General features: G+C 44.9%; 1 protein-coding gene and 2 pseudogenes across 1 annotated transcript; 2 read left to right on the forward strand and 1 right to left on the reverse strand.

Moving 5' to 3' along the window:
- The first annotated feature begins 356 nt into the window (after positions 1-356).
- On the forward strand, positions 357-5,251 carry Esx1 (ESX homeobox 1). The gene is made up of 5 exons (XM_042269511.2): positions 357-588; positions 900-1,013; positions 1,237-1,756; positions 2,998-3,043; positions 4,723-5,251. The coding sequence occupies exons 1-5, from the start codon at positions 447-449 to the stop codon at positions 5,080-5,082; spliced, it is 1,182 nt and encodes a 393-aa protein (XP_042125445.1). The 5' UTR covers positions 357-446; the 3' UTR covers positions 5,083-5,251.
- A 4,242-nt stretch (positions 5,252-9,493) lies between these two features.
- On the reverse strand, positions 9,494-10,967 carry LOC102909874 (ubiquitin-conjugating enzyme E2 E3 pseudogene; annotated as a pseudogene).
- Positions 10,968-13,359: 2,392 nt separating this feature from the next.
- Positions 13,360-16,568, forward strand: LOC102909551 (metastasis-associated protein MTA1 pseudogene; annotated as a pseudogene).
- Positions 16,569-22,584: the final 6,016 nt, after the last annotated feature.

The following is a 22,584-nucleotide window of genomic DNA, read 5'->3' on the forward strand; positions in this document are numbered from 1 at the left end:
GAACATTGGAAATGGCGTTAGGAACATGGGATAAATACTTCGGGTTTTACGAGCTGATGCGAACTCGTAGCCACTAAATTGGGATTCACAACCCTGTGCAGCCGGGTTTTGCCGCTAGGGCACCCGGACAGAGTTCAGAAGTCAGTTAACTAGTTGCAAATGGAAGCAGATCTCTTCGCGCAGTGAGCTCAAAGTCTGACCGGCACTAACGCCGGCGCCTGATCACCCGCGCACCCCCTACAGGTCCCACCCACTCCAAATCGACAGACTCCTATTTCTTACAGGGGGCGTCCAGCGGAAGCACACCACGTAAAATCTGAGCCCTACGTACGAGCGACAGTATATAAGGGGCGTGACTCCCAGCCGAGAGCCACTCTGGACCGGGAACGGCTGCTGGCAGCACCTCTAGCCTACATCTCCGCAGTGTCTCAGACGCCGGCAAGGAAATGGCAGAAGCCAGCGACTCAACCCACTGCGCTTCAGCCCACAGCGCTCAAACTGTGGAATACCTCAAGTGCAGCTGCCGCTACTGCACTGACTTCAACAACTTGGAAGGACCAGGACCAATGAAGGAGGAAACATTTCAGGGTAAGTGCCTCAAGGAGAACTTGGGAAGGAATTTTTTTTTTTTTTTTTTTTTTTTTTTTTTTTTTTTTTTTGGCGCGCGCCTCCCAGCCGCGACACCTCCCCCTCCCCCGCGCGCCCTTCTCCCGAGTTCGCTAAGCCCGAGTTAAGTTCCCTCCGCGCGCGCGCGCGCGCGCGCCAAACGGACAAGCACCGCAAAGCTCGACGACCTTTATGGTCGCCATGGCGCCTTTAGAGTAGCCCTCACTCTTCCTGTCCTAGCACCCTCGCTCCAACGCCCCCGGTTTTTCTTTTTGGCTTTCTCCCTTCTCCAGGTTCACAACCTAGCTTGAGCTCGACGATTTTGGCTGGCGCAGACTTTGGGGAAAATACAGAATTCGATACAACTTACTTCTCCAACTTCGGAGCTGGCCAGAAGGAGGATTTGGGTAGATACCACTGCGAACTCCTACAGGGAACTTAATTCGGGCTTAGGGGACGCGGGGGAGGGGGAGGTGTGCGCGGGGGAGCGGGAGGTGTCGCGGCAGGGAGGCGCGCAACAGGTGCAGTCACCGCCACCCCTCTAGAGGGAGTCCCTCACCTTCCCTTTCCTGTGCGCAGTTTGAGCGCCAATGCGCTGGTCTTTTTGTTTGTGCTTTTCCCCTTCCCCAGACACTCAGATCACCTTGGCCTCGACATTTCTGGAAGGAACAAACCACCAGGAAAACGCGGGATTCGAACCCGCCAATGGAGAAGCAACTGCCCCTGTAGCCGAAGCACCGCAAGCCTGGAAGGGGGTCGAAAACCTTGAGCTTGGAGACAGCTTCCCGAAGCCCAACAACATTCAGCAGGAGAAGGAGGCAGTTGCCCCCATGCAGCAGCCCCCGCCGCAGTCCCTGCCACAGCCCCCTCTGCAGCCGGGGGTGCGACCCACGATTCAGCCTCCACTGAGGCCCTGGGTGCAAGCCCCGATGCCTCCGGTGCGGGCCCCAATGGCCAGGGTGCAGGCCCCAGTTCAGCCTCCGGTGGCCCCTATGCAGCCTGGGGTGCATCCTCATCCTCAGATGCATCCTCCCATGCAGCCCGTGCCTCAACCGAAGCCCCGCCGCTACCGTATCTCCTTTACTCAGCTTCAACTGCGGGAGCTGGAGGCATATTTCCAGCGCATCCAGTACCCGGACCTGTTTGCTCGGTGAGCGGGTTATTTATTTATTTTTTCTGCGGGTGGCGCCTAGTTCGCTGGCGGGCTCGGGGCTTTGCTGGGTTGTAGCTCTCTAGAGGCGGGAACCAGCTAGGGGACGCCAAGAGCCTGGGATCCATCTTAGAGAGTGCGCACCCGCCAGAATTGGCGGCAGGCGGGGGTGGGGGGGTGGGGGGGTTGCAGCTCCGGGGTGGGACGACAGGGGGGCGGGAGGAACCGGGGGGGGGCGGCCTAGGGCGGGGGGAGGGGCGGGGAGAATGGGGAGGGACGCAAGGAGCTCGTTCCTGGTGGAGAATGAACCCGCTTTACTTAAAATGTTGGTTGGGGGCGGGGAGGAGAACACACGTTGAGGCAGGAGCTCAGGGTGGAGCTGGAACCCGCTTTACTTAAAATGTAGGTGGTGCGTTCAGCATAAGTTTTTTCTTTTTTCTTTTTTTCTTTCTTTTCGTTTTTTGTTTTTTTTGCAGTTTGGTATTTTTAAAATATTATAGTAAAAAATTACTTTCCGCATTTAGTGAATTTTAAAACCCTTTGATTTTTGCGCGCTAGATGAGCACCACATTGGGTGCCCTGCAAAGTGCTGAAATTTCCTAAGTCTTTGGGGGAAGAGCCTATGCATTCTAGCCCGGGTGAAATGAGGGACTGGCAGGTGTACTAACGAAATTAGAGCCCCTTTCTGACTTCCAGGCAGCACTCAACCTTCAGATTGGGAACAGAAAAGAATAATTTCCATTGGTCACACTTGGGCCTAAGTAGTTTTGTGCTTCCTTCTTTGAGAGTTTACCTAGCCCTCTTAGATTAAACAGAAATATTCAGGACCAAAGCACCTCCTGTGTTAAAAGAGTTCTTGGCTAGGAAACTCAAAGTCCGGAGTTGAATTCCAAGCAGCAAGACCCTGGTAGGGGGTGGGGAAGTGGAAGTAGCACTTTATGGGTAACTTGGCATTTTGGCTTTTGTACAGAAGAACCTCTCAAGAAAAAGATTGTTCTCGAGGATTATTCGCTGCTGTTTCACAAACAGAAAGTCATATTTAGTTAACTAACTACCAGATAGTCCCCCTTTTTTAAATTTTAAATTGAAGACATAACTTGTGAATAGGAAGCCACCCACTAAATCAAGTCTCTGTATTATAGAAAACTGCATTGGGAGGTGGAGTTAGATTTAATGTACATCCATATCTTTCTTTTTAGCCACAACTCCAATACTAACCATTACTTATTTTCTCCCATCAGAATTAATCTTGCCCAGCGCCTGGGTTTGCCTGAATCCAGAGTGCAGGTTAGTAAATTTTTGAAAAACAATTAAGTAAGATGGGTATTCTAAAACACATTTTAGGTTATGTTTTGTCCTGGGCATTCTCAAGTTGGTGTTTTTCTGTTGTCTTTTCTGGTTTGGGCAAAATAATTCTATATTTTGACTGTGTGTGTGTGTGTGTGTGTGTGTGTGTGTGTGTGTGTGTGTGTGTGTGTGTATGTAATGCTGAGGATTGAAAAGGATGGAACGCTGGGCCTCCCAAATGCTGCATAGCTGGCTACCAAGCTAAATCCATGGCATTTTCCTAGCATATGTAAGGTTCAGGGCTCATCCCGAGCCCTGCAAACAAACAAAAACAGAATTAACAATTTTATATTGTTTCACTAACCTTTGAAGAACAGAAAAGTTATAAATATGTAGTCTGAGATAGGTATCTTTGTAGATTCCATACAACTTCAACTTTATGAAACTACAAATAAAGTTCAAGTAACTTTTCTATTCAGAATTTTTTTCAAATTTAAAGAGCAATTTTTTTAATTGACAGAAAAACTATTAGAAGTCCAAATAATGTGCCTGTTTTATTTTACTGTGATGATCACTATATTTAATGGTAACCTAATTGATCACATGGTCAAGGGTTCCAGAAATGATATTGAAGTAAGCATCTGATTATTTGGAGTCCAAAGGGCAAAGACAATTTTTTATATCTAAGATTTTATTTTCTTTTTTGGTGGTATTTTTAAAATTGAAGTTTTCTGTAATTTGACTGGAAAGTGCTCTCAGGCTTCTTATCTGTGTTAATGTGAAATACCTTTTCCATTTATTGAGGTGTTTATAAATTTTCTATCATGAAATCAAAAAGGTAATATAAAATAAAAATATATAGGGTTATGGGGAAAATGTTAAAAACATAATTATATCAAATAAGTATTTAGTAGAAAATCTAGATAGGCTCCTTTTGTTATAGAGTGGGTATGTGGTAGAAATAGCTGCTTATCTGTTTGGGGGACATATAGAAAACTGCCCCCAACAAAGCTGGCCACTGAATTAGGGCATCTAGCTCATGTTGAGAGGCCAACAAAGCAGATTTTGGGGAAAGAAAAACTTAAGTTTTTCTGAGTGACACGTAAGACACACGTACACACGTGTGCACACACACACACACACACACACACACACACACACACACACACGCAAACATACCAGCTTCTTAAGTTTTCCCAGTCTCTCAGATTTCTGAAGATGTACCAGAAAACCAAAAATAAGGAAAGAAAATGTTCTTAACTGTTTGGAAACACCAACCCTTGAATTTCCTTCCCCCAGGAAACTTAAAATCTTGTAAACACCTTTCTTTTTTTTTTTTTTTTTTTTACAAGCTTTTCATCACCATGGGGTGACAGTATTTCTAGTACAAAGGGGAAGGGAATGGCTGGGTAACTAACTAGTTCAACACTTCTTTACCTTGTTTACCAGATAGTAGCATTACCAGCAAGGACCCCGTACAGTTTATAAGCTACACTTCCATCTAAGGCCCAGAAAATAGTTAAAGAATATTAAAGGGGGAGAAGAGAAATACAGCAATATTTCGAACTATACACCAGGCTTAGTTTGCTAGTTCTGATTTCAGTGGCAGGTAGGGTTTTTTCCTATTATGACATTACTTGTCCAATATCCTAAACAAATCTTTTTCCCTTTGATTGAAGGTTTGGTTTCAGAACAGAAGGGCCAAGTGGAGACAACTTCAGAGGACACATATATACAGAAACATGATTCCAGTTGCCATGAGTCCCCCTGTGGGCTTATACATTGATGATCATTATGGTCCCATCCCTATTGTGGAGGTTATTTGGAAATATCACCCTGTGCTGCCACAGCCCATGGATCCTCTTTTGCTGCCTCTTCCACCCATGCACCCTCCACCATTCAGGGTTCCTGAACCACCTAGGCCATTCCATCCACCTCCATTTCCCTGGCCACATGTGCCACCTAATGTTCAAATGCCCGATGCAGCTATGGGATATGACCCCGCCTTCAATGGCCAGTTTGTAGGTCATACACACTGAAGTCTATATGAAGTTTTTCCAAACTGTTTTCCAATGGGATTTACATTGTTTACAGACATTGTTAAGCATAACTCAGCAAGCACTTATTAAATGAAATGGTGTCCAAAGTTAGTGCCTTATATTCTGTAAAGTTGCAAGCTTATGTTCAATAAAGTTTGGTTTAGCAGCATATTGGCTTTGAGAGTTATATCGGGTTAAGGGTATGGGTGTAAATTGCTAAGGGAATGAAATTTAAGCAGAATATTGAAGAGCCTCTTTTTATAAGATAGTATCCCTAGGTTACTATTTCAATAGGACATGTTTATCATGAAATTTTCCAAGTGTCTGAAGCAAGTATACATGGAGTAACACATTGTCTCTCTGAACATCTCACCCTCTCCATTTACATTACTATTTTGCCCAGGTGAGAGCACATGCATGTGCCAGATGGTTTGGGAGTGTTTCTGAAAAGAAAGCAGTCATTTCTAAGCAGGGTTGTGTTGCCATCAATCAAAGGAACTCACAACAAACCCTGGACTCATTCGGAAACATTCTAGAAAGTTCCTCACCACTCTTTGGGGGGGGGGGTAGTAGCCAATCATCGACCAGTGTCCGAATTTTGTAAATTAATGCTGTCTAACTTGTGGAGGGGGTGGCAACCGGAGTCATTCTGGCTCTGCAGCTCTGCCATTTTCGAAAAATGAAAGCTAACTCTTCAGGACTGGAAAGGGGGCCCAGAGAAATAGATCAGGAGGTAAAAGCACTTGAGATGCAAGCCTGACCTCCTAAATTCGATCCCTGGAACTCACAGCAGAGGGGGAAAAACTAGCTCACCAGGTTTGTCCTCCACACATGCACTGTGGCACTCAGTGCACATCACACATACATAAAATAAACATTTAAAACGTCCTAAAAAGACCATAGGCTGGGAGTGGTGGCTCATATCTTCAACTCCAGACACTTCAAAAGCAGAATCAGACAGTTCTCTGATTTCCAGGCCAGCCGAGCCTATACAATGAGTACCAGGCCAGCCAGAGAAACATACCATAAGATAATATTGCTCAGTTTCCTTACTCATAGGCATGAGAGCTGGTTGCTATAGACTTCCCAGGTAAAAAGCAGAAATTTCACCATATATTTTCATATATATATATATATATATATATATATATATATTACATTAAACCACCTGGACAGAATCCTAGTCCTATGGGTGAAACACTGAAAGGCAATCTGTTGGTTTAATGCTGCTCCCAGCAAAGGATAGCACCCTGGGTGATGTTTTAGAATAATTCTTACAAGACAGTACAGTCACCTCCAGAGTAATAAAAAGAAAATGCATGAGATCATAGGTTCTCTTCTCAGAACTGAAACTCAAAAATTATCAGAATGCTGTTTTATTTATATTGTCTTTATGACAGTCTACCCAGGAAGAAAACAGCCAAAACCATTGCAGCATGAAGGAAGGGGACCAGACTCATAATTTTTAAAACGTTAAACTTTTTAAAGTAAGAGGTTTAAATTTGAATGATTGCCAATTATTTTATGAGCATGATGGTACTATGAAATTATTGTAGGTCCTTCAGATAAAATTGTTGTGTCTATACCAGACTTTCCACTTACAGGAAACTGTCACCAATTACTAATGTGGTACAGTGGTGCACACCTGTGTGACCAGCATTTAGGGACCTGCAGAGGCAACACAGTGAGCATAGTGAGACATCTCAAAACTAGAGAAAAAAAAAAGAAAAGGAAGAGAAAGACAGTGAGAGAAAGTCAGACAGAAGGGGGTATTTGTTCAGGAAAACATACAGTTTAGTGTTTCAAATGTGTATTACATTTTACTTATTTATTCATCTCTCTCTCTCTCTCTCTCTCTCTCTCTCTCACACACACACACACACACACACACACACACACACACACACACACACACACCATGGCACTCAGTGGAGGTCAGAGGACAAGTTGTGGGAATCAGCTCTCTCATCTCACTACCTGGGACCTTCATCTGCTGAGCCATCTCACCCAACCAAATCCCAGTTTTCATGGCTCGCCCAATATTTTTCATTCCTTTCCCCCCCCCCCCTCCACATCTGTGGATTTCAAACATTACCCAAAGCAGTTGTCTATGTAATGGGAAACTTTCCAGCAAGGACAGCATCACTGCGCCATAGGCTCCAGCCCACTTCGAGGAAGAACATCCAGGCATACCCATGTATACCCAATGTTGTCCTTTCCCGGAGATTTGGAAATCCAATCATTCTAACTTCTTGTTGTTTCCCCTCTGAACCATGGGGGTTTTGTACAAATGAAAGTTTCAGGACCCCATCATGCCTTGATACCTTCAGGCTCAAAGCCAAACAGTATCCAACAAAAAATTCCCACACTTGGCCTGAGGAGATGGCTCAGAGGTTAAGAATACTGGCTGCTCTTCCGGAGGACCCGGATCAATTCCCAGGACCCACGTGGCAACCCACAGTCATCTATAACTATAGTCCCAGGGAACTGTACACCGTCTTCTGAGCTCTGAAAGCACCAAGTACATATGTGATACACAAACACACATGCAGGCAAAACATCCACACACATAAAAATTAAATTCTCATAATTGACTCTCATATCCAGTCTGACACACACGAACGTTGAAGTTATTCCTTCTCTTTGGTAACTTGGTAAAAATGTAAATACTCTTTCATATCATGTAGAAGAGAGCTTCGAGAGACACGTACACTATTTTTAAAAATCATACAGATTTCAGCAGATTAATGCTCTCTTCAGTCTAGGTTTTAAATGTTTATTATTATCATTATTATTATTAGTGTGTGTGCATGTGTGCTACAGCACATACAAGGAGGTTAAAGGATAACTTGGACTCAGGTTATCAGATTTGGCATCAAGTACCTTTATCTGCTGAGCCATTTCACTGGCCTCAAACAAGGTTGCTTTTTTTTTTTTTTTAAGAAAGTGTTTCTCTGTGTAACAGTCCTGCTGTGCTGGAACTTGATCTGTAGACCAGGCTGGCCTCGAACTCACAGAGAGCTGCCTGCTTCTGTCTCCCAAGTGCTGGCATTAAAGGCATGTGCCACCACAGCCTGTCTTTCAAACTAGGTTGTAACAGAGAGATATTGTGCCAGGCATGGTGGCACAGTGCTGTAATCCCAGCATCCAGTAAACAGAGGCAGTTGTATCACAGATTTGAGACCAGTCTGTTCTACATAGTGAGTTCTAAGTCTTCTTTTTTCCAAAAGAAGGGTTGGGGGAAAGTATCCTAAAATAACCTCATGTAAAACCTTCCTCTTAAAAAGTACAGAGACAGCCAGCCAAACTAGTGGAAACCCATGAACCTGCAATAGCTGAGGAGCCCCCATGGTACTGGACTAGGCCCTCTGGATAAGTGAGACAGTTGATTATTAGCTTGAACTGTTTAGGAGGCCCCCAGGCAGTGAGACCAGAACCTGTCCCTAGTGCATGAGCAGGCTTTTTGGAGCCTAGTGCCTATGGTGAGACACTTTGTGCTGCCTTGGTGCAGGGAGGAGGGGCTTGGACCTGCCTCAACTGAATGTACCTGGCTCTGCTGACTCCCCACGGGAGACCTTGCCTTGGAGGAGGTGGGAATAGGGGGTGGGCTGGGGGGAAAAGCTGGGGGGTGGGAGGAGGGAGGACAGAGGAATCTGTGGTTGATATGTAAAATGAATAAAAAATCTTTTAATAAAAAAGGAGGAAAAAAAACTTCCTCTTAAAGTGCATTTCAAATTTCCACAAGGCAGAGATCAGAAATACATCATCCTAATATAAGGAAATTAATTTTTCATTGTTTAGAAACTAACCATCTTATATTTGTCAGTAACAAGTGATTTGCAGGTATTAGTTTGGACTGAAAAGTTACAAACACGAAGTCAGGAGACTTGGTAATTATACTGTCGTCTTATAATTCTGAACGTGCTCTTGTCCTCTAAAATTGTTTTACACTGAAGAACACAGGCAGGGAAATGCTCAACAACAGTAATTGTCATCTTCAAATTATTCAAACAGAAGGCAGGAAGTATTTGACTAGGAATAACAAACTTTTACATATTAAATTTAGATGTATATAACCTGGAAATTTTCCAAAGCGAAGTAATCAGAACTTTGGAGACCCTAATCTGAAAGTGATTGAGAATCAAAACTTTAAGCCATCGTTTGAACTGCAAGTACTTAGGAAAGAGGACAAAGAAGGAAGAACCAAGAAATAATTAATTACCTAAGAACAAAAGATTTGCGGGCTGGCAGGATGGCTCACCAGGTAAACAAACATACTAACAAGCCTGACAACCTGAGCTCCTGACAATCCCCAGGAGCTGCATGGCTAAGGAATTCCTGCAAGTTGTTCTCTGACGTCCATATATGAGCTATGGCATGCACGCACGTGAGAGTGCACGCACGCGAGCGCGCGCGCGCGCGCGCGCACACACACACACACACACACACACACACACACACACACACACACGGGAGGGGGGTCACGCCCGTGCATGCACACCCACATGCCACATGCTAAATAAATAAATCATAAATAAATGTTAAAAAAGAATAAAAGTGAAGTACTTCCCTTGAAACAGACGGGAAGATTATTATTTAACCAAGGAGGAAAATTACTATAAATATATACAAAACAGAGGAGCAGAACTTGTTTTGAATTGTTTTCAAAGAACAAACATTTGCCTCGTGCAGCATTGTACCTAATATTGGGAATGCTGTGGGCACAAGCGGATCTGTTGGGGATTTTTTTTTTCCTTCAGGAACATGTTTATTGTGTTTGAGATGATACATCAGTGGTCTCTGAGCGACAACGGGTAAAAGGAAATACTCCTATTACAAACTGACAAAAGCAAAACATTTTCATGATAGCATGAACCACATACTCAGAAACAAATCTGGGCTTAATACAAATGATGTGATTCCTAGTCATCTACAGCTACTTTTATAACTTCATACAGATAATAAAGTAGGCTAAAATGCACTATAATATTTGGTAGACTTCAGGACCAGTATCCTTAGTACATCACAAAATACATTTTGATATCCCAAAGATGCAAAACTTCCAAGTAGGCATTTTAAACGTAATTAATCTACAATTACGAAGTTCTACTCTTGATAGCATTTACCTTTTGGGGGTGTCTCCCAGTCTCCAAAGGATAAAGGCAGAGAGTAGAAAGAGATACACAGAAGTCCGTATTGGGGCATAAAGATCTGCACCATCATGGGAAGAGGCCTTCTGCTCCTTTACACTGCATACAAACATGAGAATTATGTTGTATATCACTTGGTCCACTGTCTATCCTGTCGTGTTCTGCTCTATTGGTCAAATACTGAGTGGCTATGCTTCCAACCAGAGGATCCGCAGGGTTGCAGTCTGTTAAAAGGGAACAAATACAGAGCAAAACCTTTGAAATAGTCAAAGCAGGACTCCAGTTGTCTTTTAGAATATCCAGGCAGATGATTCTGACTGTTGATGGGGCAGTGATAGATTCTGGTGCGGAAGGTAACCTTTGGTGGCTTAAATGGATAATCTGAAGAAAAGGTGATATCGGGGCGGGGGGGGGGGGACCACCTTCATATAAAGAACCTGGTGGACCTCCATTCATAAATGTTATCTCCTTTAGGCCCAGGACTGCAGTTGGGAGGAGGATCAAGGGTAATTTCGGCTGGCTCCTTCTGAATTCTTTTAGCACTAGTGGATAACTTAGCAGTCGTTTTGCTGGAAAATTTAGTGTTTTTCTTCTGCTGGGTGGCAGAAGGTTTTCTTTCTTCCTGTTCCTCAGGCCCTGGAGCTGCAGGGTCTCGCTGCCCCGCATCTGAACTGCCACTGCTTGGGGCTGGGGCTCTCTCATCAGCAGACCTTTGCCTATCACGGGACATCTTGGGGAAGTTATCTCTGGGAAAACTTCTCGGATGGACGCCCGCCCCCGCCCGGCCTGCTCGTGCGCCCGGCCTGCTCGTGCGCCGGGGGGGGGGGGGGGGGGGGGAAGGGCTGAGGAGCCTTATGTTGAGGAAATGGAGGCAGCTGGGGGCGGGGAGGGGGGAGGGAAAAAAAGCCGCCGCCGCCGAGGCTCTGGCCCACGAGTGTGGAACACGGGAGTCGCAGGCGGCCTTGCAGTGCGACTCTGCGAGGAGAGGGGAGAGCCGCCGGGGCGCTCCTGCCACAGTAGGGTGAGCGCTCCGCCTGCCTGCGAGCTCGGCAGGGACCGGGAGCCTCCCCACCCACAACCCGCGCGCGCCATTAGCCGTCCACCGCCCGGCTCGGCTGAGCTCGGCTCGGCTCTTCCCGCCTGTGAGGGATTTTTATCCAAACTTTTAGGCCTGGTTCGATTACTTTCACAGTTGTTATGGCCTCAAAGTAAAGTACAGTGCCCAGACAAAGCCCTTAACTGTGCTTCCTGATTGATAATTCAAGTCGGTCTCATTTTAATTGTTGGTAGCCCAGGGCCTTTCGTTGATAGAAGAGGAAAAGTTGGTATTAACTGGCCCATACTGTTTGGCCAGGAGTTCTCAAACCTTGAGTGGACAAACCCACTGGAGGAAACTGCTATCTTGATACAAATCTCATCATAAACCTCCTTTCCCGAAAACAGTGCCAGATATTTCAGGAGGACTTATTTGAGACCTCCGTACTGCCCTTCTCAATTGTTCAAGGTAGTTGGAAGCCAGCAGGAGAATGAGCCCTTAGCCCAGTATCTCTTTCCTAGCAAATGCGTTTGTGGTTTCTTTTGAGGTACCTTCACACAACATTACCTTAATTTCCCATATGAGACAGATAGATGTTCCCCAGTCTCTTAGGGAAAGGTTGAGAACAGGATTCCAGCCCTATTTTTTTCACACCACTCTTCCAAGAATTGCATTTTTTTTCCTGCTGAGAGACATCTGATTTAAAGGAAGGATGGGGGAGGGCGCTTTCAGTCACCCTGTACCCTCCCTTCATCTTGCACAGGAGACCGCAGGGGGCTGGGACAGTGCAATGACCTGTCTAACCAGAAAAAGCCAGCCTCTATGTAATCATGTGGTTCCCTGGGGCCAAAGACTGCCCAAAAAGGAGCAGCACACAGCAGCCCAGGTGCAGCTCAGTGCTTATCCAGTCTATCTGCCCAGAATGCTGTCTTTAAAAACAGACTGAAATCTCCTCCTCAAGCTTAGGCACCAGGCCACTTCACCTCTAGGAAAAGTAAGCAATTTCTCTGGAGGACATGCAGTATCATGGTGTCCATTCACCAGCTCTGAACAACAGCGGTTTGAGAGAGTGATGCAGTTTGTACCCCCTCACAAAAGGTGGAGTGTGCTCTCACTTCCCCAATCCCCTTGGAAAGCTGTGTCTGCCGGCTGGCACCACAACACATAAGCAGCAGCCAGCTCTGGGCTTGTGTTGAATTAACTTTTTTTTTTTTAAGTAGGCAAGTAGTTTGGAAACTGTCATTATACAATTTGTATTCACTTTGAAATGTTATTTATGCTTTGCCTTAATCTATGCCAGGCTTCTCAGATGTCAGTGTGGTGTGGAGCCAGGACTTAAAGTGAAATTGGTCAAAATATAACTTTCAACGGCACCCCAACGGTCTGTACGGCTCCCCATGCAAAGCACAGATCATAAGGAGGCTGGATTCCCAACATTTACGCGCAAATATTTTTAGACTCCAGGAATGCAAAAAGGTTTCTGAAAGCACACTCTGTTGTGCTTCACAAACAAAGGGACACAAGTGATTGACGAAGTGGCATACAGACATGGGTAGCAATAAATGATACACCTCGACCCTTCAGAAACATAGCCACCACAGAAAGCCAGGGCTTTTGAGGAATGCAGTGCTCAAATACAATTTTCCATTTCAGGTCTAAGAATCTTGGATCTTGGTTTAGATAAAATAGAAACTACTAAAAAAAAAAAGTCTATCCAGTTACCCTTGTACAGGAGATACAAATAAATAGAGCAGAAGAGATTTTGACAGCCAGAGTAGAAAACCGGATTGTAGTGATCCACCAGAGAACGAAATCCTTGTTTGTGGCTGGGTTTAGGGAGCTCTGTGGTGAATGAGCATTGTCACATGGTTGCTGTCTCTTGGAGGTAGACAGTGCAGGCCAGGGGGGTAGTTCTGGCTATCTGGACTTAACAAAAGAAAAGAAAAACGGGAGCGGCCGCGGAAGCGGCAGCGGTGGAGCAGCCTGCTCCCTTCAAACCGCCCGCTGGCGCCCCCGCGCCCGCCCCCGCCCCAGCCGGCGCCAGGCAGGCGGCCAGCGACCTCGCCCTGCGGCCCCACCGCCCGCCCAGACATGGCAGCCAACGTGTACAGGGTCGGAGACTGTGTCTACTTCGAAAACTCCTCCAGCAACCCATACCTGATCCGCAGGATTGAAGAGCTCAATAAGATTCTCAATAAGGGAATGTGGAGGGTAGAGGGGAGGCCAAGGTAGTGTGTTTCTACAGAAGGCCGGACATTTCCAGCAGTCTCATCTCATCGCCCTGGCTGACAAGCATGCAACCCTGTCAGTCTGCTATAGAGCCGGACCGGGGTGGGGGGTGGGGGGGCGGACACCAGCGAGGAAGGGGAAGTGGAGGAAGAGATAGAGAACCCAGAGATCGGGAACTATTCCTCTCTCAGCAGCTGGAGTCACTGCCTGCCACCCACATCAGGGGCAAAGGCAGTGTTACCCTGCTCAATGAGACTGAGTAACTCAAATCCTACCTGGAGCGTGAGGATTTCTTCTTCTATTCTCTAGTCTAAGACTCACAGCAGAAGACCCTCCTAGCTGACAAAGGGGAGATCCAAGTAGGAAGCTGGTACCAGGCTGACATCACTGACTTGCTGAAAGAAGGTGAGGAGGATGGCTGTGATCAGTCGAAACTGGAGACCAAGGTGTGTGAAGCCCATAATCTGCTTGTGGATAAGCAGACTGACCAGTTCCTTGTAGTGGCCCGCCCCGTGGGCACCTTCGCACGGGCCCTGCATTGAAGCAGCTCCGTGCGGCAGCCTAGCCTGCACATGAGTGCCATAGCAGCCTCCCGAGACATCACCCTGTTTCATGCCATGGACATACTGCACAACATCTACGACACTCCAAGGCTATCTCAGCCCTTGTGCCTCAGGGTAGGCTGATGCTCTGCACGGATGAGATGGAGGAGGGGTCAGCATCAGAAGCCAACCTTTTTGAGGAAGCTCTGGAAAAATACGGGAGAGATTTCACAGACATTTAACAAGATTTTCTCCCATGGAAATCGCTCACCAGCATCACTGCATATTACTACATGTGGAAGATCACCAACAGATACGTCCAGTCGTGTCGCCTCTGCGCATCTTGTTGGACATATTGGAAGAAATATGGTAGTTTGAAAATGCCAACCCGATTAGATGGAGAGAGGCCGGGACCAAACCGCAATAACGTGAGTCCGCATGGTATCCCAGCCCGGAGCAGTGGGAGCCTCAAGTTTGCCATGAAGACAAGGCAGGCCTTCTTCCTGCACACTACCAAGTTGACACGCATTGCCTGGAGCTTTGTGACGTGAGATGCTACGTCCATGGCATGCCGCACGCCACCGTTACGTGCCCATTAACAGCGCAACAATCAAGGCTGAATGCACAGCACCGCTGCCTGAAGCTTCCCAGAGCCCACTGGCGCTGAAGCGGGTAGTGCAGAAGCCCCTGGAGGCTGTGCTCCGGTACCTAGAGACCCATCCCTCCTCCCATCCCCAAGCCTGACCCTGTGAAGAGTTCATCCAGTGTGCTCAGCAGTCTGACTCCTGCCAAGTCAGCCCTTGTTATCAACAATGGCTCCCCCACCATCTTGGGCTAGAGGAGCTACGAGCAACACAATGGGGTGGGTGAATGGCAACAGGAAGAAGCGCCTCTTGATGCCCAGTAGGGGTCTGGCAAACCATGGACCGAGCAGGCACAAGGGACCAAGTCGAAATCTCCTGCTCAATGGGAAGTCCTACTCCACCAAAGTGTGCTTAATCCTTGGTGGCTCCCTGCCTCCCGTCAAGCGGCGGCGAATGAACTCGATTGACGCCACACGTATTTTGGCCACTGAGGAGACGAGGAAAAACCGCAAGCTGCTCTCGTCCTCAGAAACCAAGCGTGCTGCCCGCCGGCCCTACAAGCCTATTGCCCTGCGCCAGAGCCAGCCAGGCCTTGCCGCTGCGGACACCCCCACCTGCACCAGTCAACGATGAGCCCATTTTTATTGAGGACTAGGCGGCCACCCACAGTGTGGCCTGCCTGGGCCCCTCCATCAGCCCCCCACCCCCGAGTATCCAGTGAGGCCTGCAGAGGCCAAGCGGCGCCCCCCAGACTGCTGCCCACCCCACCCTCTGATTCTATAGCGCCCCAAGTCCCGCCCTCACAAGCAGAGACAATGCTCCTCTGGTGGACGTGCGGGGGAAGAAGTGTGGTCGAACTTATTCCAAGACACCAAGGAGTCTTTTTTAGTTTTGTGTTTACTTTCTGGCTGGAGCAGAGATGAGGAACGCCCGGGCCCTGTGCTAAGTACAGGGCTTCTCACCCCGGGGTGGGCTCTAAGGTTTTGTTGTGTTCTGTTGAAGGTGCCATTTTAGATTTTATTTTTATTACTTTTTTTGTAGATGAACTTGAGCTCTGTAACTTACACCTGGAATGTTAGGATTGGTGTGGCCAGCAGCGGCTAAGCTGCCTGGCGCGGTTGGTCCCTTGTCTTTTCAAGTAATTTTCATATTAAACATAAACAAAGAAAAAAATCTCATAAAAAGGAAAAAAAATAAAAATGACTCAGGTTCATATACAGACCAATCCTTAGTGCGTCATCCTCCAGACCCTATCAGAAGGTGGCTCTAGGTGATATAAATGTACAAGACTGCTATGTTATTTGTAATCCACCACTGATTAAGCTGTCATCGTGTGGTGTGTAACGTAATATCCGACTTTATGTCAATTAAGTAGAATCACACTTGTCAAGAACACACACTCATCTGGATTGTACACGTATTATTATTTTTTAAAGAAAAGCACCAGGAGATCCTGTTGTTCCTATTTGTCTTTTTACATTTTAATTTCCATTTATTTGCTTTTGCTGCTCTTTACACTGTCTTGAACTTTGTACCACCATTAGACAGGAGTTAGCTCACTTCATTCAGACTGTCTATATCTTTTTCATCTACTGTACTAGCAAGGAATCTGTAACCAGCCTGACTGCAGCATTACTGTGTCATCATAATAGATACGCATGCCATGCTCATTTCTGACCCACATTTTGTTTGTGCTATTCTGTCCTTGTTCTTCCTCTAGCTGAATTATTCAGGGAGCGCCTGTTTGCAGCCTGCCCTTTCTTTCACTCTCCCGTCCCCCTTTTTTCGTTTATCAAGCTCACTTACCCAGGCAGAAATTTTCCTTTCCCCCATCTTGCCAGAAAGACACTGAAATTACAGATGTGAAGCTACTACAGTTTACTTTACGTGGTCTCTGGGGATTCAAACTCAGGTTGCCACACGTTTATATCAAGCATATTGCCCCCTGAGCCATCTCCCAGTATCCATGTTTTTCACTGCTTATTTATCACCCAGTGTTTCCAGCTGAGCGTCTAATCTTTTCTGGTCCCCCATTGTTGGAGTCCAGTAGGTTTCCTAGTGGCTGTCCCCAGCAGGACTGCAGGGGAGGTTGATTGGACCACAGGCTTGGGTACTAGGTGTTTCTAAGGGTCTAAGTTTTGCTCCACCCCTTGGCACTGTTATAAATAGCCCTTTGGAATAACGTTCTGGGCCCGTTTGGATAAGGATCCAGGCCCACCCGAGACTATCCTGTGTTTTCTCTCTGTTTCTCTCCTCTCTATTTCTAACTAAGTCTCTTATCCCTCAATCCTCAAGAGTTCTTGGGGTAAATAAGTGTGGGGGCTGGTCCCCCCCAGATGGCGCCTGAACAGGGACAAAGAAAAAAGATAAAAAAGAAAAAAATATCCTTAGGGCTTGGCGAAAGGATTGCAGGGAGCGTTGCGAGTGTAGGCATGCCGCGAAGGAACTGAAAAATGAAGGCAACGGTATTTTATTCTCGGGTGTATAGTGAAGGCAGTGAAATGCCACGAGGCCGCAGCATTAGAATTCATTCTCTCTCTCTCTCTCTCTCTCTCTCTCTCTCTCTCTCTCTCTCTTCTATCTATAAAAAATAAGGAAGGTAGAGTGTGGCAATATACTGCAGGACCTATTAAATGTAACTAAGACTTAGGTAAGGTTTAGGCTTAAGTGAGATTTAGGTAAGGTTTAGGCTTAAGTGAGACATAGGTAAGGTTTATAAATATAGGTTTATGGTAGCCCTATAGAGAGTTTGCTAAGAGAGTCTTCCTAATTTAAGTTAGTTAAGAGTACGAATAATACATCTCTTTTAGATGTTTGCTAAGTTAGAAAAAGTACTAGAGAAGTCCTATGAAATGTAAGTTTATTATGTAGGCTTGAATGATAGAATATAGATTTAAATAGGTCATAGGTTTAGTATAAAATGAGTAAGAAAAATGTAAGTTTAGAATATATAGGCCTTAGGTTTAAGGATATGGTGAAAAAAGTAATTTAGAGTAGGTTTTCCCAACCTTGGACCCGGAGAGCAGCAATGTCCACGGTGGACTGTGTGAACGTGGCAGTTCCAGAAAGCCACCAATAACAACAAGAAACAGCTCCAAAGACAGCCAGCTTCAGAGAATAGCAGCCAGAGGGTCTTGGAAGCTGAAACCCTCAAGGCATCAATGCCGTGCAGACTGCAGATGCACGAGGGTCTACAAGCTTTCTACTGAAAGAAAGCCACGGTGAAAAATGAACAAGCTAAGCTACGAGAGAGGCTAATGACAAGCAACAGTTTGGAAAGCCCTGCAGAGATGCTGCGCTGCGGGAAAGGTGAACAGCAAGATTCTGCAACCTTTGAGACGCTACACTTCGAGAAAGGTGAATGGCAGAGAAAGCCCAGCGATTTGCGTCGCCTCGGAAAGATGAACAGCGAGCAGAGCAGCAATGAACAACAGAGACTGCAGAGACCAAACTGCTTCCAGGACGGAAAAGCGGAAAAGCGGTGTCAGTGCTGGACAAATAGCTGAGACACGCGGGAACTACTGGATGCTCCAGCTTGAACAGCCAAACCAAAACTGCAAAAACTGCGAGCCACGCGGGAACTGCTGCGTGCTCCTGGCTGAACAGCCAAACCAAAACTGCAAAAACTGCGAGCCACGCGGGAACTGCTGCGTGCTCCAGGCTGAACAGCCAAACCAAAACTGCAAAAACTGCGAGACACGGGAACTGCTGGGCGCTCCAGGCAGAACAGCCAAACCAAAACTGCTGACCTCTACGGAGGATTCCAGACCAGGTTTGCTGAGCACTTGGACTGTCAGCGGTGCAGGTAATGGATCTTTCCTCCGAAAGCTGGGGTTGCTGTGGGAAGGCCACAGTTTCAGCACAGGGCAGCTGAAGGAGCCTTGAGCCTGTGTGGCTCTAGCCTGGTCCGGGACTGGTTCGGGAAGGCTGCAGACTGCAAAGCACAGCGGTAGCTGAAATCGGAGGTTTCAGAGAGACTTGCTTGAACTGAAAAGTTTTGGTTGTGGGACTTTTATTTGGAACTGTTTGCTTCAGAGTCATTACTCTGATAGCTGTACACAGACTTAAGGGCAGCTGACAAGCCAGGCCCTGACTATGAGCGCTCAAGGGAACTTTTAGAAATGGTACCAAAACTCTTTTTGAACTTAAAAAATAAAATAGACAGTAATGATTTCATTACAATGGGGCAGTTTGAATTTACTTATGCATCTATACTCTATCAACAGTGATGACTTAAAAACTGCTTATGGAACTGTTTATGTGAAAACGGAACTGTTAAATAGAGGTTTTTTTTTAAGCAAAGGGAATCTTAATATTATTCAGTATATTTAATTTAAAAATATTTTCGTGTTACTTGAGTGAATTAATGTTATGTTTTTGTATAGTTCTAAATTGTAAGTTGAGAGTAGGTTTGCAGGTTGAGAGTAGGCTTGTAGAAATTATGTTAACCTATTGATATTGATGCACCATGGTTTGGTGAAGTTAAGAAAGTATTTAAGTTTAAGATGTATACATCAGAAGTTTATCCTATGTTTTATTAGCAAGAAATATTGCATTTGCTTTAAGATGTAAGATTGAGAAAATTATAACTATGCATAGCAATATTTATATTAGAATTATGTTAACCTGTTTGTCTTTAAGTTTGATGCACTTGCATCAAGAATTTTTTCTTTTAAAATATAAAGAAGAGGGAACTGTTGGAGCCCACTAAGTTTCCTAGTGGCTGTACCCAGCAGGACTGCACGGGAGGTTGACTGGACCACGGGCTTGGGTACCAGGTGAGGGTCTAACTAGCAAGGGGAGGCACTGTTATAAATAGCCCTTTGGAATAAAGCCCTGGGCCGGTGGATAAGGATCCAGGCCCATCCGAGTCTATCCTGCGTTTTCTCTGTTTCTCCCTCCATATTTCTAAGTCTCTTATCCCTCAATCCTCAAGAGTTCCTGGGGTAAATAAGTGTGGGGGCTGGTCCCCCACACCCCATTACACCTATAATTAACAATAATAATGATACTGGTAACAATTTTTTTTTCTGAAGGCTTACAATATTCCAAACACTGTACTAGGAAGTTTGCATGAATTATGATTACCACTGTTTTGTGACTGGGGAAACTAAGATTCCAAGAGGTTAAATAAATGGGCCAAGCCACAGCGGAGACAAGTGACTCTGATAGACCCTAAACCAGACTTTTTCACCTCGATTTATACATAATCTTTGAATCAAGCATTTCATTCAGTTTGCTAGACTTCTTAAATTTGAGAGGAAAATGGACTCATGAATGTTTTCACAATTTTCACCAAAAAGATGGAAATAAACAAAAACATGGATTTCTTGCTGATTTTCAGTTCATCAGAGAAGTCCAGTAAAAATAACCCATTTTTTAGCCACCCTGATGTATTAAGAATCTAACTTACTATCCCATCATGCAATACTTCTGAGTGCCATTTAAGTGTGTAAAATCAATGGATGTAAACTTAAGGATTTTGCTCCTTTTATCCTTTTTTATTTTGGAAAGCCTTCATACAAATGACATTTTTCATACATTTATAACATTATGCTAGCTGTCACTTGTTTCCCTCTGCTTTCCCCTTCCTCCTTTCCTTCTCTCCTTGGTAGTCTCCTTCCTCCCACCAAGTGGTGTTTTCTGGTCCCATGTATTTCATCACCCTCCTTGTTCTTTTCTTCCCTTCTTCCTCCCTTTATATCAATAACTCCTTTCTCTTTTTGTATTCTACAAATATATATATATATATACACATAAAAATTTGAGTCTACAATCCATATATGAGAGATATCATTCATATTTGTCTTTCTGATTGTGGCTTAGTTTGCTGAACATAATGATTTCTAGTCCCATTCATTATCCTGAAAATGTCATGGTTACTCACTCAACTTTACGCCTATGTCCTTTATCATGTGACTTTGTAGTCTGCCATGTGTATTTCTTTCCCCACTCTTTGACTTTTAACTCAGCCATATGACTTGCTTTACACTTAAATCACAAGAAATGGCAGCATACCAATCTCAAAGCTAGACTTTAAGAGACAATGCGTGTTTCTGCATTTGAGATATAATTTATATAAAATACAATTCACCAATGTACAAAATGCTTCTCTCTTCTCTCCCCTCCCTTCACCTCTGTCTCTCCCTCCCCTCCACCCCACCCCCAACTGGCTTTTGCTATGTACCCCAGATTATAATTCCAAGTGCAAGGATTACAGGTTTGCACCACCACACCAGGCTACACAGCATGATTTCTTAAAGTGACCAAACTATTTGACATTGCTACAGTAATTTATTTTTTCACATCTTCATCAACACTCATTATTCTTTTTAAAGCTATAGTAATGCTAGTGTGTGCAGGATGATATTTCAGTGTGTGTTTGCATTTCATTTCTCTAAGACCTAATAATATTAAGCTGTTTTTCATCTTTATTGACCATATTATCTTTTGAGAACTGTCTATAGAGATCCACTCTTCACTTCCCTCTTGTGCTTCTGCTATGGTCATCAGAAGGACTTTCCCTGAAAATACAGTTCTTCTTTATCCTGTGCCCAGAGTAAACATACCTAGAGAAAATTTGAACCCATCAGCAGCAGGAAAGGAACTCCATACATAGCTTGGAGCAGTCTCCTAACCTAAGTGACTTGATCAAACAGCCATTAATTAATGTTTAAAAACAAATGCTAATTGTTGGGACCAGTTGAATTTTGTACTTTATTGTTATTCAGTATTAGCTGACTAATATTAGAAAGAAGGGAAGTAGGTGATATTACTCATTATAGAATACAATATCTGTATAGAAATTCTTTCCCTCCTACTTCCCCTCCACCGACAGGTCCACATTCTCTGCAATTAGGGGCACATCTCATCATGCCCTGGGTACCTTTAGAATAATCTCATCTCACAGTTGTTAGTACATTACTATCATTTCTTTCCCTGACACCACCCCCCCACACACACACACAAATAATAGTAAGGGGGTGAGAAAGAGTAATGGAATACATGTGACATGAAAGCAAGACAGAGACTACCTGGGGAAAAGCAAGGGAAGGAGCTAGAAGGGGCAGTGGGTATGGGGAGGACAGTGGGGGTTGAGAAGAATTAGAACAAAGTATAATATGGTGCATAGGAATGAAAATACCAGAACAACACCCATTACTTTATATGCTCATTTAAAGTTATTTTTTTTTTAAGTATAAACATGTTCAAAGAAAGAAGTTCCTAAACAATAAAAATCTAAAAATTCAGTAAGGGAGTTAAAAGTAATTTACTAAACTAAGCATGTTGGCTCACACCTATAATCCAGCTCTCAGGACACTGAGTCAAATGAGTTCAAAGTGAGTATGAGCTACATAGTAGTAATTCCATGCCAGTCTGGACTACAGAGTAAGACCTTGTTTAAAAGCACAACTAAACACACAAAAGAGTAATTTACTGAGAGATCATTTCTTTGGTCCCTAAGATCACCTGCTTCTTAGAGCACAGATAAATCTGACAGAAAATGGGGATGACAATAGCATCTAGACGCAGTTAATAAAACCAAAATACAATCAGCATGCATTACAAGGTGTATAATAAACATTTTCCCAGAGCCTTTCTGTTTTTAAATTTCCCCAAGCCTTCATAGTGTCTCAGTGTCTGTCAATACAAGGAATATTGCCAGGTATAGTGGGTCACACATGTAATCCCAGTATTTGGGAGACTGAGTTAGGAATGCCTTGCCCACGAGGCCCACCTGAGCTACATAGTGAGTTCCAGACCAGCCAGGCCTAGCGTGAAACTCTGTTTCAAAACTAAACAAGACAGAATATGGAATATTACTCCTTAAAAATCAACAACAAAACAAAGCATGTCTTTAACTTTAAAATGACGCTCAATAAACAAGTCAGATTCAAAGCAAGGCTGGTTTCTGGTTTCTCCGCTTGAGTCTATCTCATGCAAACTTCTGAGCTGCTGAG

Source organism: Peromyscus maniculatus, chromosome X (genome assembly GCF_049852395.1).
Source record: "Peromyscus maniculatus bairdii isolate BWxNUB_F1_BW_parent chromosome X, HU_Pman_BW_mat_3.1, whole genome shotgun sequence".
Classification (NCBI taxonomy): domain Eukaryota; kingdom Metazoa; phylum Chordata; class Mammalia; order Rodentia; family Cricetidae; genus Peromyscus; species Peromyscus maniculatus.